This window comes from Theropithecus gelada, chromosome 9, assembly GCF_003255815.1.
Source record: "Theropithecus gelada isolate Dixy chromosome 9, Tgel_1.0, whole genome shotgun sequence".
NCBI classification, from domain to species: Eukaryota; Metazoa; Chordata; class Mammalia; order Primates; family Cercopithecidae; genus Theropithecus; species Theropithecus gelada.
In genome coordinates this window covers 92463356-92488184 of record NC_037677.1, presented here as the reverse complement: position 1 = coordinate 92488184, position 24829 = coordinate 92463356, and the positions used below count along the sequence as shown (strand labels likewise).

The window sequence follows — 24829 nt, the reverse complement described above, 5'->3', positions numbered from 1 at the left end:
TGGGAGGAAAGACAGAGTGATAGTCAAGGATAGGACAGCAGGTGTCCTTCCCATATGACCCCTGAGCCTGATCTTTATGCTGTCAACTGACTATACTTGTTACTTTTTTAAAATCTAAGGGATGGAAAAATGAATGTTGAGTGATTCCTAAACCAACACGATATTAAACCGAGTTCCAGACTACACCAGCCTAATTTTCAGTGGCAGAGTCTAGCTCTGTTGCCCAGGCTGGAGTGCAGTGGTGTGATCTCAGCTCATTGCAGCCTCCACCTGAGTTCAAGTGATTCTTGTGCCTCAGCCTCCCGAGTAACTGGGACTACAGGCACGTGCCACCACACCCAGCTTGTTTTTGTATTTTTAGTAGAGACAGGGTTTCACCATGTTGCCCAGACTGGCTTCAAACTCCTGGCCTCAAGTGATTCGCTGGCCTCAGCTACCCAAAATGCTGGGATTACAGGCATGAGCCACCGCGCAGGCCTCTACTAGCCTAATTGCTTCAAGTGTGCTAGTCATATTTATCATAGATGTAAGCTGCTTGAGGCTAGGGAGGCTTTTACCATGTGCCTGACAGGCAGCTGTTGGTTATAAACTTGTCACATGGGGCTCAGATCGCCTCAAGGCAAAGCTACCTGGCCCGGTTTGGAATGCTTGTTCTTTTTCTTAAAGTCAGCTCTAAAGAACATGGTATATTAACTCTTGAGAGCTGCTAAACCCTGGCACTGTGCCAGAACAAGTGACGATACAATACTTTTGAGACTGATTGCAAAAATGCTTTTTAAAAAGGCATGTAAATTCCTCACCCGCTTGTATAAACCTGTTAAACTTTACTTTTCAAAACAAATTCCATCTGCTAAGATTTGAGTTGAATTAAGTAGCAAATGATATTTATACTCAGGTAAACAGACCATTCGCACTCACTGTAGACCCTATGTTCCTTCTCACAGCTTTAACCATTTTCTGTGTCCCTACTTTTGAGATCAAACTTCAGATTTTCTGATGCTTGCATGATTGTTGAATAAATTAGAATCTGTAGATGCTAACATACTAACAACTGATTTTAAGCTCAAAAGGCAACAATGGTGTCCAATATACTTTTGTGAGCTTTAATGCTCAGTATGGAATACATAATGAACAGATGTTTTATGCCACTAATGGCTATATTCTACATCTTCATGGCTTTTAGTAAATATAATCATGATTCCAAGTCTGAATTACATGAGATGCTTCACTAGAGCTGCAAACATACAAGTTTGTATTTGAAACAAAAATACCAAAGCCATTTTACTGAAAACTAGTTTTATTTTAAAATTAAGTGCATAGCACTCATCTAATTCCATTGGTGTAGACTTTAGCACCATACTTGCTATTTGCAATTAATGTCATAACACAGATACATTTTGGTTTGCAGTCTGTACTTGAGTAGTGTTTATTTAGTGGACTTTGGTAAAGCCCTTCATACATATTAATCTCTTCACAGTACACATTTAATGATGGTCCAGTAATCTCAAAAAAAAAAAGCCTACTTTGAAGACTAATCAATAAATTAAACAAAACAAAACCCACACAATGCTCCCCCACCCCCCAAAGCTAGCAGTTGTGAGTTGTATTTATATTGAAACCTAATGTTTTAAAAATAGTTCTGGTTCTCCAACCACCCCATCCCACCCCGGGTATGCAGCAATAGTAATCAATTATTTTATTCTACCCTCCCAAAAGATTAATCCAGTGTTCTTTAGCTTTTTAAAATATAAATTGGGAAAGTGTTATTAATAAGCTTTTTTAAAAGGCATATTCTTCTATAACAAGTACGGCATATAAACCAATCAATAAAAGTATTTGACAAGACATTAAGTTTCCACAGGCACTGGCTGTTGTTTCAAGTTGGGATCTCTATCCCAATATCTTACATTCATAGCATTATTGAGGTAGTTAAAATACTGAAAATTGGACTCCAGGTTGCTGGGTTCTGAATGTGAATGTGAAAGATATATTCTCTTTTGAGCCTACTTTCCCCCCAAACAATTCAAGTTTTCTTGAGGTAAGAACTACCAAAATCCAATTAGCAGCCTTCTTTAAAAAGGAAAAGTGATGATACTTTCAGAAAACAATTTTCATGCTTAAAAACTGCCATGAGTGAGAGTTCTTACCTGAGTGGTTTTCATTTTATCTACCAGACTAATACATCCACATCATGCCCTATGTACTCTAAATATAAAAGTTATTTTCTTTTTAAGGAAAGGATATTTCTCTAAGCATTCATGCTGGCAGAAGCTACCCACCCACATTCATCCCCGGGAGCCATCTGGATCAGTCCATCACTGTGTTGAGCCCCTTCCCTTCCTGACAAAGGCCATTGGCTTGATTACTGAGACTCCTGCTGCATACCCACAACATCTTTATAGTAAGTTTGTCTTCAATGCATATTGTGGCAGTCACATATCTGCCACGCAGATTCCCTTCTATTCAAGTGCTATCTTAAAAAAAACACAAAAAGACACATCTTACTAATTTTTAAACCAGAAAGCTTCCCTCCACCAAATCTTTCTTCTCCCACAGAAAAGAGCACAATGTATACAGTTTATCAGTTATTACAATGACTTTTTAACTTTTTAAGGTTATTCTTCCAAAATTCTTTACCCCCAAACTGCCCTTGCTGTAATGACAATTATTGCTGTTTGCAGTTAATACCAGTACAGTGAAATGTCCCAGGGCAGTTGTAGGGTCAATCTAATGAAAGTAGCTACTGAAATTTAGTCATCAGTTACCTTTGCCTGCTTAGACGGACTAGAGCTGGATTCAAAGGTTGCTTAAAAAACCTGTCTTCCACATAACAAAGTGCTGCTCTAGCACAACCTGAGAACTACCCTGGCCACAGTCCCTTCCAAAATAAACCTACAGGACTTTATTCTAGCACTGACCTCTTAGAGTTATGCCATCCCTTGAAATAACTTTTTAAGAATGTTGATTCTGAGTATAAATCACAGATTGCACTGAGAAATGCAAAACCTACATATGTATTATGAATCACAGGAACTACCACTTCATTCTGAGCTATAATATTACGTTCTCATTTGAAAACACACCCTAGCAAGAGTATTTTAACCTATGTTATAAAGGTAGTTCACACTATAACATTCCCAAGGCATGTTGCATTACAGTTAAGTGTTTCCAAGTAGTACAGATTCCCTGAGTTAAATCTATTTTAATTCTAAAAATTTGAGGTTGATCACTTAGGGAAAAAAAGAAAAATTATGACCATGATTTAAAAAACAAGATCTTTTTTACCCTTAATTTTAGTATATTAATCCAGATACCTATACTATTTATGAGAGGAAGTTATATAGAATCATCTAAAAAAATTTTTTCACTGCACAGATTGGTACAGCATAACAATTCGTAAGTTTAAACTTAGTCAAAAATTCATGTGTAGAACAAAAATAAAAAATTGCAGAATAAAAAAACCTTTTCAAAAATTAATACTGTAACTTTCCTTCATAAAAGACTGTTTGGCAAGTCCATAGATAAGATAAACATTTAGTCTTTGACTTAGAAGCCAACATTAGGCCCAGATGCTACCACAGGTCAATTCTCAAAATGGCAAATTGGAGTCTGTCCAAATTTTCTGTTGTATTGAGTATTTTTGAAATATTTGGACCATCAGCCAGGACTTGAACATTTTTGTCATACAAGGATTTGTTGTAACAGAATTTGACATACTGTTAATTTGCTTAGTCCTCCCAGGATTCATGGTGCATTAAAAGGGATATTCAGTCTTCCTGGTGCTGGCACCTGAAGAGTTCTGATGTCACTTAGATCCCTTTCCTTTTGAACAGAAGTTTACAAAACGCTTACCCATAGCTTCATGTCACAAAGCAGTCTGGGTCAGTTATCAGCTTCACACATAATCACCTTTCAAAACATGGAGTAATACAAGGGTAATGTTCATTTATCTGATAACTCCGGTTATAAGAAACACTCAGACAGGGCTTAACTTCTACTGGTATTGCCAGTGACATCCCAACACCAGTCTGCATGTGCCCAAGGCCCTGAACACTAGTTTGGAAGCCAGCAGGACATGTCTGTAGTGTGTAAGATGAGGTGTGTGTGGTCGATACAATCTGCTGACAGCTTGGTTGTTCTGACGTAGGATGGCGATACTGCAGTGAGGTCTGATGTGTCTGATGGAGATACTGAGGTTGCTGAAAGTGAACTGGCCGTGAGGGCTGGGAGGCTGTCTGGAACATACTTAGTTGCGCTGACTGAGGTCCTGCTTGCCCTCTCTGTTTGTTTGCTTCTTTCACATCATTATCGTGAGCGCTGAAACATGGAGAGAAAGGAAACTATTAAAAATATTACTTGAGAAGAATTTGCAAGAAAGTCAGGCCCCATCCCCAACTCCCCAACAGCTTCTTCCACCACTTGCCACCACTACCCAGGTAGCAGTCACTGCACCATAATTCCAACAACAGTGAGACCCCGCTTGTGTCCTTCTAAAGCTATTTCCCTTGATGTGAACCTTCCTGGTAGCTTTGAGGATTATTTCCAGTTTGGGAGCTGTGTCCACAATAAGCACGTAAGTGTGGCTGCCACTTTGGTAACATCCTGGTGGCCCCCAAAATTCAAAGATGTTAGGAATGGGGCAAGGCTGGCCTGGACTGATCTCAGAGTTACTGACTTACAGACACAAAAAAAGCAGCTCCTTTCCTTATCATGTGCCCAGAATCATTCTAGCAATGACACCTTCTAACTGGTTAATGGCCAAAAGGGACTCTCCTTCCCCAGAGTTCTGCTCATACATGGGCTTGCTCATGGCAGCAAGTAACTGCTGCTAAAATCAAATAACCTAGAAACTCTGTGCCTTTCAGAAGTTGTTTTCAGGGCACCTCATGCATGAAAAAAACTGTTAATGAGAAAGTACAAACACAAGAATAAAAAGGCTTACATCAATAGTCGTTCAATACACTGTACTAAGAAATCCCAAGAGTAGGCAGTAAGACGATGCAGTCTTGTAGGCCACGTTGGAGAAAGACGAAGTATAATCCTCGAAGAAGCCACACATGCAGCAGCTACTAAAGAAGGTGCATAATTTAGAAAGGCATAATCTGTGGAGACACCAAAAATGAACTTAAGGAACAGAATACACGAGTCACAAGTGCACAAGTCACTTACTGGTATTCACAACAACCCACCTTGCAAAGACACTTCCAGGAAGTAATCTGCATATTTGGCCATGTAGAGTTTAGTCTTTTCCAAGCAAATCATTGGCCAGCCGTCATGAAGATCTGTTTCGTGTACTGCTTCAGAGAGGTAATACTCAATGAAATGGGCAGCTGTTGGAAGGCAGAGGTTCCACTGAAAGGTTTCTAATAATAATAGTTCCATATGTAGCAAATTTTGTTTTGTTAATACTAGATTCATATTAGTCATACAACCCAGGCTGTTGAGCTGCTCCAGCTTAGGCACACTATCTTCTTTTTCTTCAAATTTACCTTATAAGAAAAGGGGATGGGAGGGGAGAGAAAATGTTAGGCAAGTGATCATTACAGGTCTAGTCAGTAACATGGGATTTGCTGTCTTATTGCCAGGATTTAGATCCAAAGACGTAGTTTACCTTACACAGATACAATTGTGCCAGAACCTGTGTTTTCTTTCCCAGTGCCACCATCCCCAACCTTTCCCCAATCCCCTGGAAAAAAAAAATGCTTGAAATACATAAACATTTTGTTCTGTGTTCTAGTATAGAATGGAAATAGTCATGTGCCAGTGAAAAAAATAACTCAATCTCATCAGCTGAGTATTTTCAGGAAATTTTTTTTTGCAGTGGGTGGTAGCTAGCAAAATGAATTATTTGATTTTAGAGTAGAAGATAGCTTTAACAATTTAATGTCATAGTTTTATTTGAAATAAAACATAGTTAAGCTCCAGTTGTTTCATCTTGGCATCCATATAATCTCAATTCCAGAGAGAGAGAGACTGGAGGGAGAAATTGGGTGAACATTTAACACAAGTACTATCATTCCATAAAAAACCCCATTCCCCACTTCTTCTGAATTCAAAACAAAAATGTAGTCTGTTGAAGAAAAAAGGGGCATGGGGGAGATAGTTTATATCTGCTTTTAAATTCCCTTACTGAAAGCAGAATAGTAAAGACAATATGGCTGAACATTATTCAAAAGGATTAATTTCTTTTCTGGAAATACCTATCTATAAGGTTTCAGCTATGCACAGCTGAAGAATAAAGATTCTCTTTCCAGCCCCAGAATGTTTCTATCGATTATGTACCATCTTACACTTTACTTTCCAAACAAGCATTTTACTGTCTCTATATATTAAGCCTTCATTTTAGAAAGTATTTCTAGAACTGATGGCTGGAGAACATTTATAAACTATTAAGTACTATTATGATTTTCCAGATGCAGCAACAGAACCAGAGTTGTCATCAAGCCTCTTTGGGTCTTTGTTCCATGGTGGTCCACAAAAGAAAGGAAATTATAACTAAAGCTCTTACTATTGTGTTCTATTTTAGATTTAAGGTTTAAAACCATCATACTATGATTATTATAGATTTCTCACAATAGATTTTACACCCATACTTGTTCAAAATCATTTGAATGTTTCTATAGCAACACATATTACTATATAAAAATTATTTTAATATTTTGATATATTTCAATGTATTTTCATTTCCTTGGAAATTTTATAATTTTATTCTTTAAAACCGTTTTTTGGGAGAAGAACCAGAAAGAATGCCAAACCAGGAGAAACCAGAAGAGTTCCTCTGTGATGATTCTCTTCTACAGGGGACGGGTTTGCACTACACGTTAAAGTTGCTACACTCAGCCCAGATGCTCAGTGTACAGGCAGTGGTGCTAGAGCCAGTGCGGATTTGCTCATGTTGGTTTGCTTTGGAGCTGGGGGAAAAATGCTGCCGACTGCCTTGATCTTTGCTTAGGGAGCAGAACTGGTATAAAAGGCATTTTTCTCCTATGCCAGGAGATTCTAAGCTCATGTGTTGTGAAGAATCTAAGCCCAAAGAAGCAGGAGTGATGGCAGAGAGGTGAACTTCCTTATATCTAAACCACTCTAAATATTGCTACAGGTAGAAGTTGATCCCAAACTTAAGTAATTCAAACCTTAAGAATCTAGATAGCCTTTCCTAATTAAAATCACATAAAGATCAATTTAACAAGTTTTGCCAATAGCAAATACTTAAAGTTGAAAGCACTAAAGTGGTCTGTATGACACAGTTATCCAGCATATTGCCTGAAAAAAGAAGAGGAAACCAATGTTCTTTGTATAAAGTGAACTTTTTCAGAAGGAGAATGACCTAGAAATTTGGTTCAGTGTCTCTGGATGAATCATTACAGCTTTCAAGCACCCTGCCATTTGTGTAGCAACAGCAATACTGACAGAATACTTCAAAGGAATACTGTAGAAATTAATGAGTTTATTTATATTATGCTTAAAGTTCCTTTGAAGAAATTAATACATCATAATTGAAGGAGTAAGAATGTTTCATATTATCTCTTTGAAATCTTCAACACTGGGAAAAAAATTGCATATGACCAATTTCACTGCTCAAAAACCAAGGTAGTGAGGTTGGCCAATCCATTTAAGGTCAGATAAGTTCAATCAAACCAAAAATGGAAGCCAAAAGGAAAATTTATATCTGAATTCCCAAATTTGCACTTCTAGACCAGAACTGACAGGTTTCTATATTATTAAGTATCTATGAGATGTTTGCATTTATAAAATATTTGGCTACTACAAGTGTGAAGGACTTTGCATATTGATCTTGCTAAGTTAAGAATAATCTGCATTCTGAATAAATAACCATACTTGAAGTTTTAATTCAGGGTTCAAATTTTTTGGAACTTTTCCATTATGTATAGTAATAAATATTCAGATACATGGATATTAAAAGATTTCAAAAAGTGTGATGATGTCAATGAGTACCTGCATTCATATCTATAGTTTTTGTTGTGCTGACTTCTATGCATATGTTCATTTTAAGTTTACTTATCCACATTACCACACACAGATCACAAAGATCAGTTTCTTCAATTGAAAGGAAATACCAGAAGCCATGTGAGTATATTGATAAAGGCCCCAAACAGGAAATAAGGGCACAGGAAATTCATATCTGCTTCCCAGAAAATAAAGAATTAGAGGCCATAGAAACAAAAACACTGGGTTGTCTTTCCTTTATAGGATATGTTCATATCAGCCATGGAAACCAACACATTTTCAAAGCCAGCAGTGAATAGTAGGTATGTGGTAGAGATTTATATACTGAATAGGGCACGGATCAGATGTCACCGAGTGCTCTGCCAATCCACATTCTATTGTTTTATTACTAAGTAGGAGGAGAAAAAGTCATCCCTAACATATACTAAGAATTCTCACAAATTTATAAGATGAATCTAATATAAAAGTGGGCAAAGAAAAAGATAATTCATAGAAAAAAAATTCTAAGCTCATTAAAAATTGAGATGTAAATTAAACCAGCTGTGAGATACAAATTTTCACAGATCAGTAAAAAGCTTTGCTAACCCAGTATTGGTTGGCAAGGGGAAACAAGTACTTGTTACAAATTGTTACTACTATAAGCCTCTGTCTCACTTTTCACTTCGTCTTGACTCCAAGATCATTTCTTAGTTATGTTAGATCTTGAGCAAATTATGAGAAATCTTATCTCCAAGATTACTTCCACATGCTCCATAAATGTAATGTTGGTCACAGAAGCCAAGGGAAGCCAGGGCATACATGTGAAAGAGTTGGAATAGCAGAATTTCCCTGGACAAATTAGGGTCCAGTTTGAAATAGGCCAAAACCTTTAGGGTAAAGGAGGCAGGCTAAAGGTAACAGAGCAACTTATGGGGGAATTAATAATTACCATGCTAATCTTTTAATGTTTCCATTTCCTACATGCTTTTAAACATATTACCCCCACTTGATCCTCAGAACAACTTTGTAAGGTGTCTTTATTTCCATCTTATAAAGAAATAACCTGAGATTCAAGGGTTGTTGAAATTCATATTGCTGATGAGATTCCAACCCAGGGAATCCATCACTATAGTCATTGCTCGAAAACACTACACATAGCTCTCCAATCAGAGATAATCTGTAGGCTCTTTCTTCTAATAGTATAGACATAAGCATTTGCTTCTAGAACGTACAAAGTATGCTCCATCTTTGGCCAAACCACCTACAGCTTCCCATTACAATGAACTCCACAAATTTAAAACAGGAATCAGACATTGAAAACAGGTTATCAGTTTATAAGAATCCTAAGCTCTTCTGCTGTAAAGTTATAGACTAGGGTTGGGGAGCAACGGTAAAGAGACTGCTGCCTGCTAAGGGCCAACCTCTTCAATTCCCGAGCCTGGTATAGAACTGATAGCTCAAACTCTTTTGAACAACTTGCTACTTGCGAGGAGCAGAACTCCTTAAGAATACCTCACATACATTCCTACTCTCGTGCAAAAGGAAGAATGTAAAAGCAATTCTTTCCTCAAGGAAAGGGAAATCAGGAGTCATCAGCAGAAAAAAGAGGGAGGTATCCAGTTCTTTCAGTAATAAGTGATAATTCATATTTGAACCCTAGCAAATACAGATCCTAATGCCTAATTACTGGAAAGTCACAAATAACTACATCTTACCACTGATATTAATCCAAATAGTTTAATAAAATAAATTGTTCATGACCTTAAACTAATAGAAATATATAATTTAAAAATAACAACAATTGAAAACTCAATTCTAACCAACCTAAGATGGTACACAAAGATGACCCTCCCACTTGGCCCACACTACACTTTAAGAATTACAGGCATAGAGCAGGTGGGACATGGTAGTGTTAAAATGACAGTGATGGCCACACAGTTACTTTCCATTAATGATACCAAGCTTTTAAAATAATCTAACTTGCATGTCTGATTTCCAATGACACTCTACTATAAACTGATTCTATAATAAACATTCTGTACAATAACAAAAAGCCATTTTATTTGTGGACTCACATCTAAACTGTCAAGTGTGAGCTTTTCCAATCTTATACAAACTATTAAACCCCAAAGGGCTTCACAGCCAGTGATTAAACACATACGGTATTACACACATGGTTACTTATGAGCATGAAACTTTAATTAGAGGCTAAATTAAAGGTTAATTATAAATATACAAGCATTACTTCTCTGGCTCCTGGGTGGGGGGTGAAGGGTGAGGGATGAGTGAAGTGTCTGAATTTTAGAGAACAATAGATTAAAGGGGAAATGTAGATATTCAGGAAGTAAATGGTATTCTAAGAATTTTGCTCAACATACATGGGGATGAGACTGGAAAGATGGCTGGGTCCAGATGAAAGATTCTAAACACTACATTAAGCAGTTTCCACCTTAACATATAGGCAGTGGGAAGTCATGCTGCAGCTGTGTTTTATTTACATTCAGCCTGGTTCTACAATGGATCTGAAATAACTTACAAAAGGACATTCCAGGGGATAAAATAAGTAGTTGAGGTCATCAGATCAAAGAAAGAACAAAGGTCGGAAAATAAAATCTGAGAAGAGATTAGTACCAGAAATGATATTACACAGGACTACATTTGGTTTCAGGTTTGTAAGCAGCCAAGCACAGAAGTGCTCAAGAACTTTAGTGGCATGGATATAGGGGGAATGTTCTTTATTTCATCCCAGCCATATTTGACCCCAAAACCTCAAGTGGGAGAGGTGAAGGTTATCAGTATATCTACGTACTACTTTAAGATTCTATTGTAATGACATGGATAATACAGAAACTACATTACTGATTTAACTTCAATATCAAATACAATCTTTATCCCTCAAGTAGGAGTTAAAAGTGAAGGTTATCAATACATCTACATACTATAAATTTCTACTGTAATGACATGAATATAGAAACTATATTACTGATTCAACCTCCATATCAAATACAATCTTCCACATTATTAAAAGAAAGAAACACAATTTCAATTCCTTTACGTGCCCTATCTTCAGTGAGAGTACCAAAAAGCAATGAAATGAGATACAGGAAGATGTAAAGAGAAAGAGAGGCCAAAAGGTCCACCAGTATTTTCTGTACTGAGTAACAAACATGGTTGTATCAGATTGTATCTTGGAGCCTACTACATAGTTGGTCTAATGCATAAGCAAAAGTTTTCACATTTGTAGTAGTTGCACATTAACTTTTAGTTCATTAAGCCAACTCATTATGTAGTCAGTAGAAAGTATTTTAATATAAGAGTATGGTACTTTTAAGACAGTTTCTCAACTTCAGCTCCATTGATGTTTTGGGACAGAGAATTTTGTTATGGGGAACTGTCCTGTACACTACAGGATGTTTAGCAGCATCCCAGGCCTCTATGTACTAGATGCTAAAAAAGCATCTCCCACTCTATCACCAGATGTGACAACCAAACGTCTGTACACATTGCCAAGTGTTCCCTGTGGGACAAAACTGCTCCTGGTTTAGAACCACTGTTTTAAGACAATGGTTCTCAATTGGAAGGTAAAGCAAAATCACCTTTGGAACTTTTTCAAAAAGTTAAAAAATACCCAGTACCCATTATGTAGATTTTGTCTTAGTAGATCTGGAGTGGCCGAGGATGTACGGCTTAGGCACATGTTTTTAACAGGTTCCAAAGCCATTTTTCAATGTCTGGTTAAGAATTATTGCACTGAGAAGCACTTTTAAGCTTACTGATACTAGTGAACTGGAATGAATGGGATTTGATGATATTTCACTGAGTTCTACATAAATTTATTTTATTATATAAACATCAGAAATTTCCAGTCATGTAAATCAGATTCATACTTACTTGCTAGAAGCAGGCAGGAAAGCGCAACTAAATGCAGCTGCTGGATAGAGATGTCATAGCGGTCCATAAACAGGTCCAGTAAATAGACAGCAAGATGGCGGGCAGAAGGGCAGAGCGTGAAGCGATTGCTCACAATGGCAATCAAGTCAGCAAAATACCGTCTGAGACTTAATTGAGGGGACTGGCCTTTATAGGAGGGCAACTTCAGCTCCTAAGTCAAAAGGAACAACATTTAGTCTGACCTATCTGTAGACTTACCCCACAATGCAATGACTTAACATTGTTTTTCCAATATATTAGTATTACAAGTGCCTAAAACATACTTTTCTTGACTGGAATACAAAAATGAAAAAGTTAAGTGGAAGGATAATGAATGACACTTAAAACCAAAATTTTCTCCTTATTCTTAACCACCTCTGATGTGAACAATTATAGATGTTCTTGTTTCTTGCTTTCTCGAATGGATTCATCTTACAAAGATTTTTAATAAGGGAATCCTATTTTCCCTACCAAGTGTTTTCAGAAAAACATCCCTGACAAAAAACCAACCACATAACACACACACATCCCTACACCTCTCCAAGATGCTCAAAACTTTTGGTTAAAAGGTAATAGATAAGTGGAAATGCTGTATGCAGTATTATACTTGCATTAGTGTAGAAACCAGTACCTATACACTAGTATCTTCTAATTTTGTTTCCCTTTTAGCAGTTTTATGATCTGTCCTTTCCCATCATCCTCTCATACACCTAAAATCACTGTTCAATCTCAGGACTATATCAACTTGTTTTTTAAAAATTGGAAAAATTATATACTATTAAAATATTTCCAGAGCATAGAGAAAGATGAAAAGCTTCCAAATTCATAAGATCAGCATAGTACTGATACTAAACCCAACAGGTATCACAATAGAAGAAGTAACAGGGATATGACACCAAAAGCAGAACACCCCATGCCCTGCAAAAAAAGAAAAAAAAAGAAAAGAGAAAGGGGACTTTAACAAAATTAAAAACTTTTATTTAACAAAAGATGCTATCAACAGAGTAAAAGGGCAACCCGCAGAATGGATGAAAATATTTATAATCATATCTGATAAGGGGTAAATATCTAGATTATATAACTTATACAACTGGACAACAAAAAATCCTGATTATAAAAATGGGCAAAGGACTTGAATAGACATTTCTCCAAAGAAGATACATACAAATGCCCAACAAATATCATGAAACATGAAAAAGATGTTTGTTCAGCATCACTCATTATTAAGAAATGCAAATCAAAACCACTAACAGCACTTCACACCTAGTTGGATTGCTATTATCAAAAACAAACAAAAAAACAAAACCAGAAAATCACAAGTGTTAGCTTTAATGTGGAGAAATTGGAATCCTTGTGCATTACTGGTGGGAATGTAAAATGATGTAGTTGTTACAGGTAACAGTATGGCAATCCCTCAATAAATTAAACAGAGTTACCACATGATCCAGCAATTCCACTTTTAGGTACATACTCAAAAGAACTGAAAGCAGGGATTGAAGAGAGATTTGTACACACATATTCAAAACAGGATTATTCACAATAACCAAAAGGTGGAAACAATGCAAATGCCCACCAGCAGATGAATGGATAAACAAAATGTGGTATATACATGGAATATTATTCAGACTTAGAAAATTCTGATAATATGCTACATGGATGAACCTTGGAGACAGTATGCTAAATGAAAAAAGTCACAAAAGAACATTTATTGTATGATTCCACTTAATGAGTTACTTAGAATAGTCCTATTTATAGGGACAGAAAGTAGAACAGTGGTTATCAAAAGCTAGAGGGTAGGAAACTGGGGAGTAATCGTTCAATGGGTATGGAGTTTCAGTTTGGGAAAATGAAAAAGTTCTAAAGATAGATAGTGGTGACAATACAAATGTACCTAATGTCACTGAATTGTACAGTTAAAAATGGTTAGAATGGTAAGTTTTATGTTATGACAGGTGCTGGCAAGGTTGTGGAGAAAAAGGAACGCTTTTACTGTTGGTGGGAGTGTAAATTAGTTCAACCATTGTGGAAGACAGTGTGGTGATTCCTCAAAGACCTAGAGGCAGAAATACCCTTTTACCTAGCAAACCCATTACTCGGTATATAACCAAAGGAATATAAATCATTCTACTATAAAGACACATGCACGTGTATGTTCACTGAAGCACTATTCACAACAGCAAAGACATGGAATCAACCTAAATGCCCATCAACGATAGACTGGATAAAGAAAATGTGGTACATATAGACCATGGAATACTGTGCAACATAAAAAGGAACAAGATCACATCCTTTGCAGAGATATGGATGGAGCTGGAGGCCATTATCCGTAGCAAACTAATGCAGGAAAAGGAAACCAAATACTGCATGTTCTCACTTATAAGTGGGAGCTAAATGATGAGAACCCATGGACACATGTTGGGGGGAACACCACACACTGGGGCCTGTCGGAGGGTTGGGGTGGGAGGAGGAAGAGGATCAGGAAGAATAGTATATGCTAGGATTAATACCTAGGTGATGGGATTATCTGTGCAGTAAACCATCATGGCAAACGTTTACCTATGTAACAAACCTGCACATCCTGCACACGTACCCCTGAACTTAAAAGTTTGGGGAAAAAAAGTTTTATGATGATACATTTTACAATAAATGAAAAAGGGAAGTTATATATTCACCTAAATTAATATTATCTAAGATAAATGGATAAATAGTCAATGTAATTTAGTAGTATAGCCAAAGAATACATCAATTCTGGTTGTTTTTTGAGACACGGTCTCCTTCTGTAGCGCCGGCTGGAGTACAGTGGCACTATCTTGGCTCACTGCACCCTCCACCTCCCAGGCTCAAGCAATCCAACCACCTCAACCTCTGGGGTAGCTGGGACTACAAGCACTCACTGTCATGCCCAGTTACTTTCAGTAGAAACAGGGTCTCGCTATGTTACCCAGGCTGGTCTCGAGCTCACAGACTCAAGTGATCCACCTGCTTTGGCCTCCCAAAGTGTTGAGATTACAGGTGTGAGCCACCATGCTTGGCCAAAAAAAAATTTTTTTTTTCACATAAAGATGCCGATTTCTCATGCAGCTCCTAGGATTTTTTTCTCCTTAACTGTTTCTTCGGATCTTTATGATGGTGTAAGTGAGTGGCAACTTTACCTTTGCTGCTATCATGTGACATTTATTGAGCATCTCCCACGTTGCAGACACTATACTAACCCAGGCATAAAAGCTGGAAAAACAGTCTTAAGCCTATCTCTAGCAGGTGAATCAAATACATAGATTATCATACGATATAGTCATCACAGGTTATTATGGCAACACTTAGGAAGAAAATCTAACTTAACTCAGGGATTAGGGAGTTGGGAAAAAAGGCAACACCAGATCAGGTTTTTCCCAAAAAGTGGCCTGAACATGGTCTTAAAGACTCCCTGGAAAACACTGATGGACTTCACTTTCTTAATGTTTCTCACAAAGCTAGAATTGTTCCCATTTGTCAAGGTTCCTAAAAACAGTTTCTCCAACAGCCTATCACACTAACTATACACAGCAAAATAATGAGAAGAAAGGAGACAAAAGGGTGTAAGGTGACAGCTGCTTTGTAGGGTTTTTTTTTTTGAGGGAGTGGATAGCTGGCATGATTTCCATTTATTGTCATTTTCACTCTTCCCTAGTAAACACAGTGCTAGTCACACTAAATATTTTCTCCACAAACCTTGGGTCTAAACATAGAACACCTTCCGCAGTATCTCAATGGCAGCTGCACAAAGGAAGACCTAAATGTGGATGCTCTAAATTATAGATAAGATTAGACTATGAAGGCAAGGATCATGTCTTGTTCGCTGTTATGGCTCTAACACCTGGCATAATATCATGTATGTCATAAATAATCAACATGTTGAAGAAAAACAGATGACTATCCGACTGAATCACCAATTAATAGCCTGGAATTACCACGTCTTTTCTAGGAGAAAAGTCCATTTTAAGTTTCCTTCAGTGTATTACAAACAGTGGTCTCTCCAGTTCCACAAGTTTAAGTTTTACTGATTAATGTAAATTATTTATAAAGTGTTGCCAGTAAGAACCACGGTTTGCATAATGCTTAAACATAAAGACAACCCAGGGCAGTAGGCCATAGGTGGCCCAAGAAAACTTTCAGTGGCATTCCTTCAGACCCTGTGGTACCCTGTCCTCTGATAGGTCATAAGCAACTTGAGTGTAGGGTTGGGTCTTATGCCTTGGATGCTCCAGAAACTAATTCACAAAAGCCTTCAACAAATCTAAATCTAGAAAAAACAAACAAAAACAAACCAAAAAAAAAAAACCCATGTCCAACCTCAACTGACAAAATTAATTCAGATAATCATTCATGAATTAAAATGATACACACATAAAATGATTGAAAACTACAGAAATCACCAAGAAAAACCTTTTAAGTGTCATGCCAATTAAAAAATGTATTCTTGGCTGGGTGCAGTGGCTTATGCCTGTAATCCCAGCACTTTAGGAGGCCCAGGCAGGTGGATCACCTGAGGTCAGGTGAAACTCCAACTCAAAAAAAAAGTACTCTTAATATCAACTAATTTCACCACATACCAGAGGGATAAAGAGGCTGACACTTAAAACACTTTTCAAAATATGTACAACTCTATTAATTTTTTTAAAAAAGAAAAAATTGCACGTTGAAAGATGACATCTGCCAAAGAAGAAAAGATCAAAAGCGTATCTGGACAATTTTCCAAGTAAAGAACCTGTAACTCTTTCCTAAGACTCCAGAGATCCCACTAGTTAGAATTTTTATGTGGTACAAACCATCTCCTAGGGGGCTGAACTGTATTTTAGTGAATCTTAGAAACTGAATGTCAGAATTAGGAAGTAGCATTTAGAAATCTCAGGCCTAGAAAAGGGTAACAATTTAAGTCAGAATTAGGTTTTCCAATCTACTTGACCTGGTCAGAAACTCAAGATAAAAAGTTCGTTATCATTCCAGGATCTCAACCCCAAGATTCAGAATCCTTTTTGTTGAAAGAGTCAGCTATTTTGCTTCTTTCTCAATTTTCTACATTTAACAAATGGCTTTCTTTATCCAAGGTGAAACTGAGTTAAGTTAGAGATCATTTTGGATCTGGTCTCTCTTATGGTTATCAAAGAGGCAGAAATGTCTCATTAATCTGCCTAATGTGCCTTGCCACATGCAGAATAAAATCGTTACTTAATAGTAACAATATACAGACTCTGCTTTGTGTTGGAAAAGTATTTTTTTCGCAATATCTATTAAGTATATTAGGTCTACTTTCTGCCTTTGATATCAGCAGGAAGGGGCGGCCAACTCCCTCCACTTTAGGGCTTTTGAACAGCCCAAATCCTGAGGGGTAAGCGATAAGAAGTTATCACTTTGTGCTTACTATTTACCATGAGCAGTTTCTAAGCACATGTACAGTACTAACTTTAGTTTCACAATCGCCAGAATCATAAAGCACACTCGTATTATTCCTCATTCTACAGATGAGGAAATCAAGAAACAGAAATTTAACTTGTCCCAAGTCTTACAGTAAGGGAGCGGAAAGGTTGAGGAATTTATGTACAAAAGCGACTTAAACTGGCTGCATGCAACGGCAACTCTCGAACAAAGAGGGCTGTTCTGCCCAACAAAAATTCAGTATATATATCTTTTAAAATACAAGATAAAATTCATGATCCACCTGGATATCAGAACGTCCCTTTCCACCTTCCCTGGCCCAACTACAATCTCCCTCCCCATTCAAGTTGCAGGTTCTTCTGATACATCCCAGAGAAGGAGCCAAGAAGTTAATTAACCTTGAGCAAATGAGCAAACTCGTCTTTTCTGGCCCAGAAGATAGTCAGTAAAGAACCTGACCAAACCTTCTAGAGAGCCGAGATTCAGAACAACTGGCGCGAGACACAGGAGAAGGCAGGCCGGGCCTCGGAGTTACCTTGTAGCGAAGCGCTTGGTGAATGTCGGCGGCCAGCTGTCCTCGCCACCACTGCCCCTCCAGCTCCATGGGACCCGGCGGCGCGCCCAACCCGACGCGGCAACTCGAGTCTGTAAGACACACCCCAGGCGCGGTCACTGCCGCCTCCCCCGCGACCCTCTGCGCCCCCTCCCCGGGGGGTGTGACCTCAGGCCACCCGGTGTGGCTGCTCATCTTCACCTGACTCTTCCTCAACACAGCCCGACCCGAGTCGTTTCCCCCAACGCCACACGCGAGGCCGGGTCTGCCCCTCAGTAAGAGCCGAAGGACTCTGAGACTCCCTGCCCGACTGTGTGTCGGGCAAAAGGGGATCCACTCGGGCCCTGAGGTGCCAAAGCGCGGAGCCAGGTGCGAGCTCGGTAAGAGCTGGGGGAGGCCCGGCTGGGGCTCCCTGCGTCCGGCGCTGGAGCCCTCCCGCCCGTCCTGAGCAGCGGGGAGAGGTGACACGGTCATTGCCCCGCTGAGGGGAAACGCTCCCATGGAAAAGTCCGGGGGTGACCGTCTGCCTGGCCGGGGGTCTCCGCGTAGACGTCGGGGGCCTGCTCCTTCCCGGGACCCCCGAAAAACGCACGTTCCGCGCGGACTCAGAAAGGGGAACAAAAGGCCGGGCCAGCCAGGCTCTGCGCCTCACCCCGGGAGGGTCCGCTGCCTCGCGCCTACCCCAGGCCTGCCAAGCCGCCCGGCCCCACGCTGGCTCCCTTACCCGGAACCGCGGCCCTTACAGCCCCAGCCCCGCCGGCGTGCGGGGGACGCCGGCCCCGCTCATGTTGCGGACAGTCGGCCGCTAAGCGCCGGCCTCAGCTCGGGCCCAGCGCCTGGACGCTCGCGCCGCCCATTGTTAAAGGACCGGCAGGCGGCTCCGCGTACAAAGCCAGCGCGGGGGCACTTGAGGCCCCGCCGCTGCCAATCTCGTCTCGCGATACAGCGGGGTCGCCCCGAGCCGTCCAATCGGCGGCCGGGCCGGGTCCAGGTGCAGAGCCAGGCGGCGCCGCGGCGGCTCCCGCCGGGGCTGGGTGAGCATCGCGGACGGCGCGGCGGGGCCTGGCGCTTCGGCTGCCGGGGCGCGCAGCCGCCACCTACTGCGAAGCTGGCCTGATCGCGGGCTGGGGTCGGCAGAGTGCCGGAGAAATTGTAACGTGGATCACTGCAGTGACCAATCTAGTTAGGCCACTCACCTGCTGAGAACCTTCGATGGCTCCTCGGTGCCCGCGGAGCAAAGTTCCGACGCCTCCGTTTGGCGTTTAAAAGTCTTCACAGCATGGATTCGGTTTGCCTTACTTCACGTTGCACCAGCCCCTTCCATCCCAGGGACTGCTCCGTGGATCATCAGGCCCTCTAAATGTGCTTTAGCTGTTTCTGCAGCCCCTGAAGCGTTTTTTTTTTTTTTCCTATGAAATTCTCTCTTTTTAAGTTCCACCTCAAACTCCGCCTTTCTTCTAGAAATCTAATTAATCTCTTCCCCCTCCTTATTTTCGTTGCTGTAGGGATTCCCAAGAGCTTTGAATGAAGCGATTTAAGATTACTTCTAGTAACCTTGCTTGTCAAACCCATGGTGGATGTAATTAACCATCTGTGCTCGTAAATCAGGAAACTGCACAACTGTGAGAACACTCCGACGTCAATTGAGGTGATATGGGGGCTGAAATGTGATTAGAAGAGACCTAATCAATTCTATTTTAACCTCTGGTGGATTATCACAAAAGAGGTGGATGGTAACCCTAGGACAGTGAGACTGCCCACTTTTCTGAGACTGTAGATCAATCTCTTAATAGTAAAGCGTAAATATTTTAAAAACTTCACCCCTTTTACTTTGAATCCTTTGTCCAAAAAGATACATGATGATAAAGAACTACTACAAAGTGATAAATACATGTTACGTGATTCTGGGTGGCATCTTCATCCATTTGAAGATTATCAGCAGACATATATATGAGCTGTACCCTATCCATAGACGATGCTTATACCCAGGAGAGCAGGCCCGCAGGAACCAAAGGCAAGAAAAGGGAAACTCAGAAGCTGAAGGTGGCAGATCCCAGCCTAACCTGACATAGTCCAGGGAGAAGGCTGTCCTGGCCTGTCTCTCAGTTGCAGGGGTCCTCTAGAGTGAAGGTAGACACATCAGGCTAAAAGTTTCATGCTGTTTTTAATGGCATTTAAATAATATCTACCTCCTTGGGTTCCATTTCATGACTATTAAACAACTTTATAATAATTTGGTTTCTAAATGACTTAACCATCCAGGGCCTATTTAAGAATACTTTCAGAAAAATGGGGCACAGACTATAATCGTTAGTATAAGAAGTAGACTGTATTTATGGTTTCTACTTTGAAAATATTGTTCACTGGGATATATTTGTTCAGAAATCATTATTATTTTCTGACTTGCCTTGTGATGAGAAGACTTCAATGTCCATTTCCTTTTATGGATTAATGTTCATTTTACACATATGTTTTGCCCTAGTGTGTCTTAGATTGTAAATCCTTAAAATGCAGAGTTCAGGCTTATTATGATTTCTTTAATTCCTTTAGAGCAAGGTGGACACAATAAGGTATTTACTTAACTCCTAAATAAAGTCTCTGCTCTCATAGAGTTTTTATTCCACTAGGAAGAGAGAGAGAATGAACAACAACAACAAAAATATCACATGGTGACAAGTGATGTGAAGAAAAACAGAAAAAAAGGCTAGAAAGTGACCATGGGTGACCTGAGTGTGGTGGCTCACGCCTGTAATCCCATCACTTTGGAAGGCTGAGGCCAGATTACCTAAGGTCAGGAGTTCGAGACCAACCTGGCCAATATGGTGAAACCCCGTCTCTACTAAAAATACAAATATTAGCCGAGTGTGGTGGTGGGCACCTATAATCCCAGCTACTCAGGAGGCTGAGGCAGAAGAATCGCTTGAGCCCAGGAGGCAGAGGTTGCAGTGAGCTGACATCGCACCACTGTACTCCAGCCTGGGTGACAGCGCCAGACTCTGTCTCAAAAAAAAAAAAAGGAAAAGAAAGTGACCATGGGTGGACTTTGTTTCATGATAAGGTAAGGCATGCAAAGGCCTGAGGGAAGTGAGGGAGTAGGCACGTATCAGACTGAGGGAATGGTACATGCAAAGGCCTGAGAGAAGTGAGGGAGTAGGCACATATCAGGTTGAGGGAACGGTACACGCAAAGGCTGTAAAGGGGAAGTGAGGCAGTAGGCACATATCAGGCTGAGGGAACAGTACATGCAAAGACTCTAAAGTGAAGGCGTGTTTGGAGTGAAAATAGAGGCCACTGTATGTCTGGAGTGAAGAGATAGGAAAGATGTTCTAAGTCAAGGAAGCACTGATTACCAACGGTATGAAAGAATGGAAGTAAAAAGGCAGAACATCTATATAAAGGGCAGAATAGGGAAACTGCAGAGTCTATTGTGACTGCAGCGTAAGGCACAGGTAGATTTGACAAGAGATGAGGTGGGACTAGATTCTCTGGAAAGCTTCTGTAACTCAAGGAACTTTAGACAGTGGAAAAGCACTGATTTTTAATTGTTTAAGTTTTTTAAATGAATGCATGAAAAAGGTAGATTTCAAGCCATAGAATACTGTATACAGTGACTAGCAAGTCTCTTTCCCTCCCCGATCCCAGTTTTTTCCAGAGGCGACACCATTACTCTTTTGTAGCCTTCCAGGGATATCCAGGTATTTATACCCATGCATATATATATAAAAAACTCCCTTGCCTCATTTTGTGTACAAATGGTAGTGTGTCACATGCTCCGTTGTGTACCTAGATTTTGTCATGCAGAATATTCCGGCGAACTTTCCATAACAGGACATCCAGGATTCCTTTTAATGGCAGCATCATATTCTACTGGATGCAAAGGCCTCAGAGCCAAAATCCCTGGGCTCTGGTTCTCGTTTCTTGATTTGTTGCTATTTGTAGTATTCAACTTGTTGCAACTACTATTCATATCTACCATCTCTCAGTTGGACTTGTACAGTAGTCTCTTCACTGGTTTTATTGCAACTACTCCTGTTCTTCTTGAAAATATTCATCACCTAGTAGTTGGAGTGGTCATAAAAAGATAAATCACATCTGAGCTTGATAGTTAAGAGTTCCTAGATCACATTTCCAAACTGTTTTAGCATGTTGAAGAATGTTAAGGATAGTTTTTAAGTCTACTTTATAAAAAATTTGTTTCAGGTATTTGTAATCTACAGATATTTGTAATCTGTAATTTACGAAAAATATTCCAAATCTTAAAATGCTATATAAGATTCTATTTCTGGATAAGATGGATGTGATGATTAATTTTATGTGTCAACTTGATTGGGCCAAGACTGGGTGCCAGATATTTGGTCAAATACTATTCTGGATGTGTCTGCGAGGGTGTTTTTGGATGTGATTAACATCTGAATCATAGAGTAAGTAAAGTGGATTGCCCTCCCTAATGTGAGTGGTCCTCAGCCAATCAGTTTAAGGCCTGAAAAGAATAAAAAGGTTGACACTTTGTTGAGGAAGAGAGAATTCCTGCTGCCCAACTTATTTGAGCCAGGACATAGGTCTTTCCTGGCCTTCAGACTCAAACTGAAACATCAGCTCTTCTTGCATCTTGAGCCTATGGGTTTTCAGACTGGAACTACCTGTCAACTCTCCTGGTCTCCAGCTCCTGACAGCAGATCTTGGGACTCCTCAGCCTTTATGATCATGTAAGATATAGATATATAACTATAGATATAGATATAATTCCTTAGTTTATATGTCTATATCTCTCTGTGTATATGCATATACACATATACACACATATATATGCAGATAGATAGGTAAATACACACATATGCACATGCACATTCTGTAGGTTCTGTTTCTCTGGAGAACGCTAACACAATGGATTAAGCCAGCTTCATCCTGTCTCTCCCACTGAATGTAACTATAAAATCTGGACAGACTGCATGAGCAACTATTTGAAGACAATGTAAAGTAAATAGTAGCAGGCAACTGGGGAAGAATACCTTAATTTGAAATATCACCAAACTGGTGGTGAGTTACCCCTTCTTCCTCCAGGATCCCCCAGCCTGGATTCAGGAAGCCTGAAATCTAGAAATGGGCACCCGGGCACAGAAAGAGAGAGCCCTAGGAGAATCCCTTTTGTTATGAGGAACAGCAAAGGAGTCTCCTAATGCTCAGAGTGAGGCAATTCCCATTTGTTCATTCGTTCTTTGTTTCTTTCTCTCTTTCTGTCTTTCTCTCTTTTTCTCTTTCTCTCTCTCTCTTTCTTTCTTTCCTCTCTCTCCTGCTGTAGCCCCCAGGCAATCTTCAGCAGATTGGTGGTAGCCACAACAGTGGTCATAGGGGCCCACAGGTGCCTAGAACTTAGGAAAGGAAAGCCTCTTATCTGATCAGAACAGCTGTGGTTGTTTGTTTTCCTTTGTCTTTCCACTGCCTTACTCTGGATGGAGGTACAATAATGGGAAGTGTGGGCAAAGAGGTGTAACTAAAAACCACAACTTTATGGCTGGAGAACTGAAAAAGGGAGGCCCAGGAAACTGAAAAGTACTGGGGAGACTGTGGAGAGGGAGGAGCAGCTTTGGAAAATGATCCCACAAAGTGCTTATGAACAACTGGGCTACCTCTGAGTTGTGCATACGTAGATACACTCTGAAAAGACTAAAAACTCTGAGAACTGCTTAGAGCACTGGCTGGCCACTAAGCAGCACACACATGTGACAGATCTGAGTAGCACTGAAAGACTTTGAAAATGGACCTGACATCAAAACCACAACCCACAGAAGGCTAGCCAGAACTTGCAGCCTAAAGTCAACCAGATTGATTCCTGGGTACAACAAAAAACATCAATACTCTCCAAAAGATTTAAGTAAGACACAAATCTCCTAACATATAGCATATTCAAATTGCCCTGGACGCAACCCAAATTACTCAGCCTACGAAGAACAAAAACAAATCTCAATTCTCATGGGAGAGACAATCAACAGACACCAACACTAAGATGACAGAGAATTATTTGACAAGACTTTAAAATAGCTATTATAGTAATGCTCCAAGAAGAGAAAACTTCCTTGAAATGAATGGAAAGGTAGGAAGTTTCAGCAAATAAATAGAATACATAAAGAATAATTAGATGGAAAATTTATAACTAAAAAAATAGAAAAAACCACAAAACTTAAAAACACTCACTGGATGGGCTCATTAGGAGAATGGAGATGTCAGAGTAGTCGGTGAACTTCAAGGTAGATCAATAGAAATAGTACAATCTGAAAAAAAAAAGATGGAAGCAAATGAACAGAGACTTGGAGACCTGTGTGATAGTACCCAGTGGTCTAATGCTTATGTCATTGGAGTCTCCGAAGGAAAGGAGAAAGAATATGGTACAGAAATATTTGGGAGAATAATGCCTGGAAATTCCTCTAATTTGAGAAAAGACAAAAACACATTCAGAAACTCAGGTGATTGATGCTAACAAGGATAAGCGCAAAGAAATCTATACCCACATACATGATAAAACTGCTAAAAACTAGGCTGGGCGCAGTTGCTCACACCTGTTTAATCCCAGCACTTTAGGAGGCCAAGGCAGGTGGATCACTTGAGGCCAGGAGTTTGAGACCAGCCTGGACAGCATGGTGAAACCCCATCTCTACTAAAAATACAAAAAGTAGCTGGGCATGGTGAGGCTCACCTGTTATCCCAGCTACTTGGGAGGCTGAGGCAGGAGAATTGCTGGAACCTAGGAGGTGGAGGTTGCACTGAGCCGAGATTAAGCCATTGCACTCCATCCTGGGTGACAGAGCAAGACTCTGTCTCAAAAACAAAAACACACACACACAAAACGGCTAAAAACTAGAGAAAAAGAAAAATTGTAAACAACCAGAGAGAAACAAAACATTATAGGGGAAAAATGAAAAATTCAACGTATGATGGATCTCTCACCAGAAACCAAGAGGACCAGAGAGAAGTAGAACAAAATTTTTTAAA

The 24829-nt window shown here is 39.8% G+C and overlaps 1 protein-coding gene across 3 annotated transcripts; it reads right to left on the bottom strand.

The window, feature by feature from the left end:
• Positions 1-1279: 1279 nt before the first annotated feature.
• Positions 1280-18884, bottom strand: CCNJ (cyclin J). Of its 3 annotated transcripts, none has more exons than XM_025397707.1 (6): positions 18567-18884; positions 17825-17934; positions 11839-12049; positions 5190-5489; positions 4943-5102; positions 1280-4317 (listed from the first exon to the last, which is right to left on the bottom strand). In XM_025397707.1, exons 2-6 carry the CDS (start codon positions 17891-17893, stop codon positions 3906-3908), a joined length of 1152 nt encoding a protein of 383 aa, XP_025253492.1. In that variant the 5' UTR covers positions 17894-17934; positions 18567-18884; the 3' UTR covers positions 1280-3905. The 3 variants fall into 3 exon arrangements, with proteins under 3 accessions (XP_025253492.1, XP_025253493.1, XP_025253494.1); XM_025397708.1 differs by having other exon boundaries at positions 4943-5069; XM_025397709.1 differs by having other exon boundaries at positions 4943-5066.
• Positions 18885-24829: the final 5945 nt, after the last annotated feature.

What these genes read in the sequence shown, in the direction of transcription:
- CCNJ (XM_025397707.1), bottom strand. Translation starts at nt 17,893, where the DNA reads ATGGAGCTGGAGGGGCAGTGGTGGCGAGGACAGCTGGCCGCCGACATT. An exon ending in ACCAAGCGCTTCGCTACAAG is followed by an intron (nt 12,050 to 17,824) that starts GTAACTCCGAGG and finishes CTTTTGACTTAG; the next exon opens with GAGCTGAAGTTGCCCTCCTA. An exon ending in TTCCTGCCTGCTTCTAGCAA is followed by an intron (nt 5,490 to 11,838) that starts GTAAGTATGAAT and finishes TTTTCTTATAAG; the next exon opens with GTAAATTTGAAGAAAAAGAA.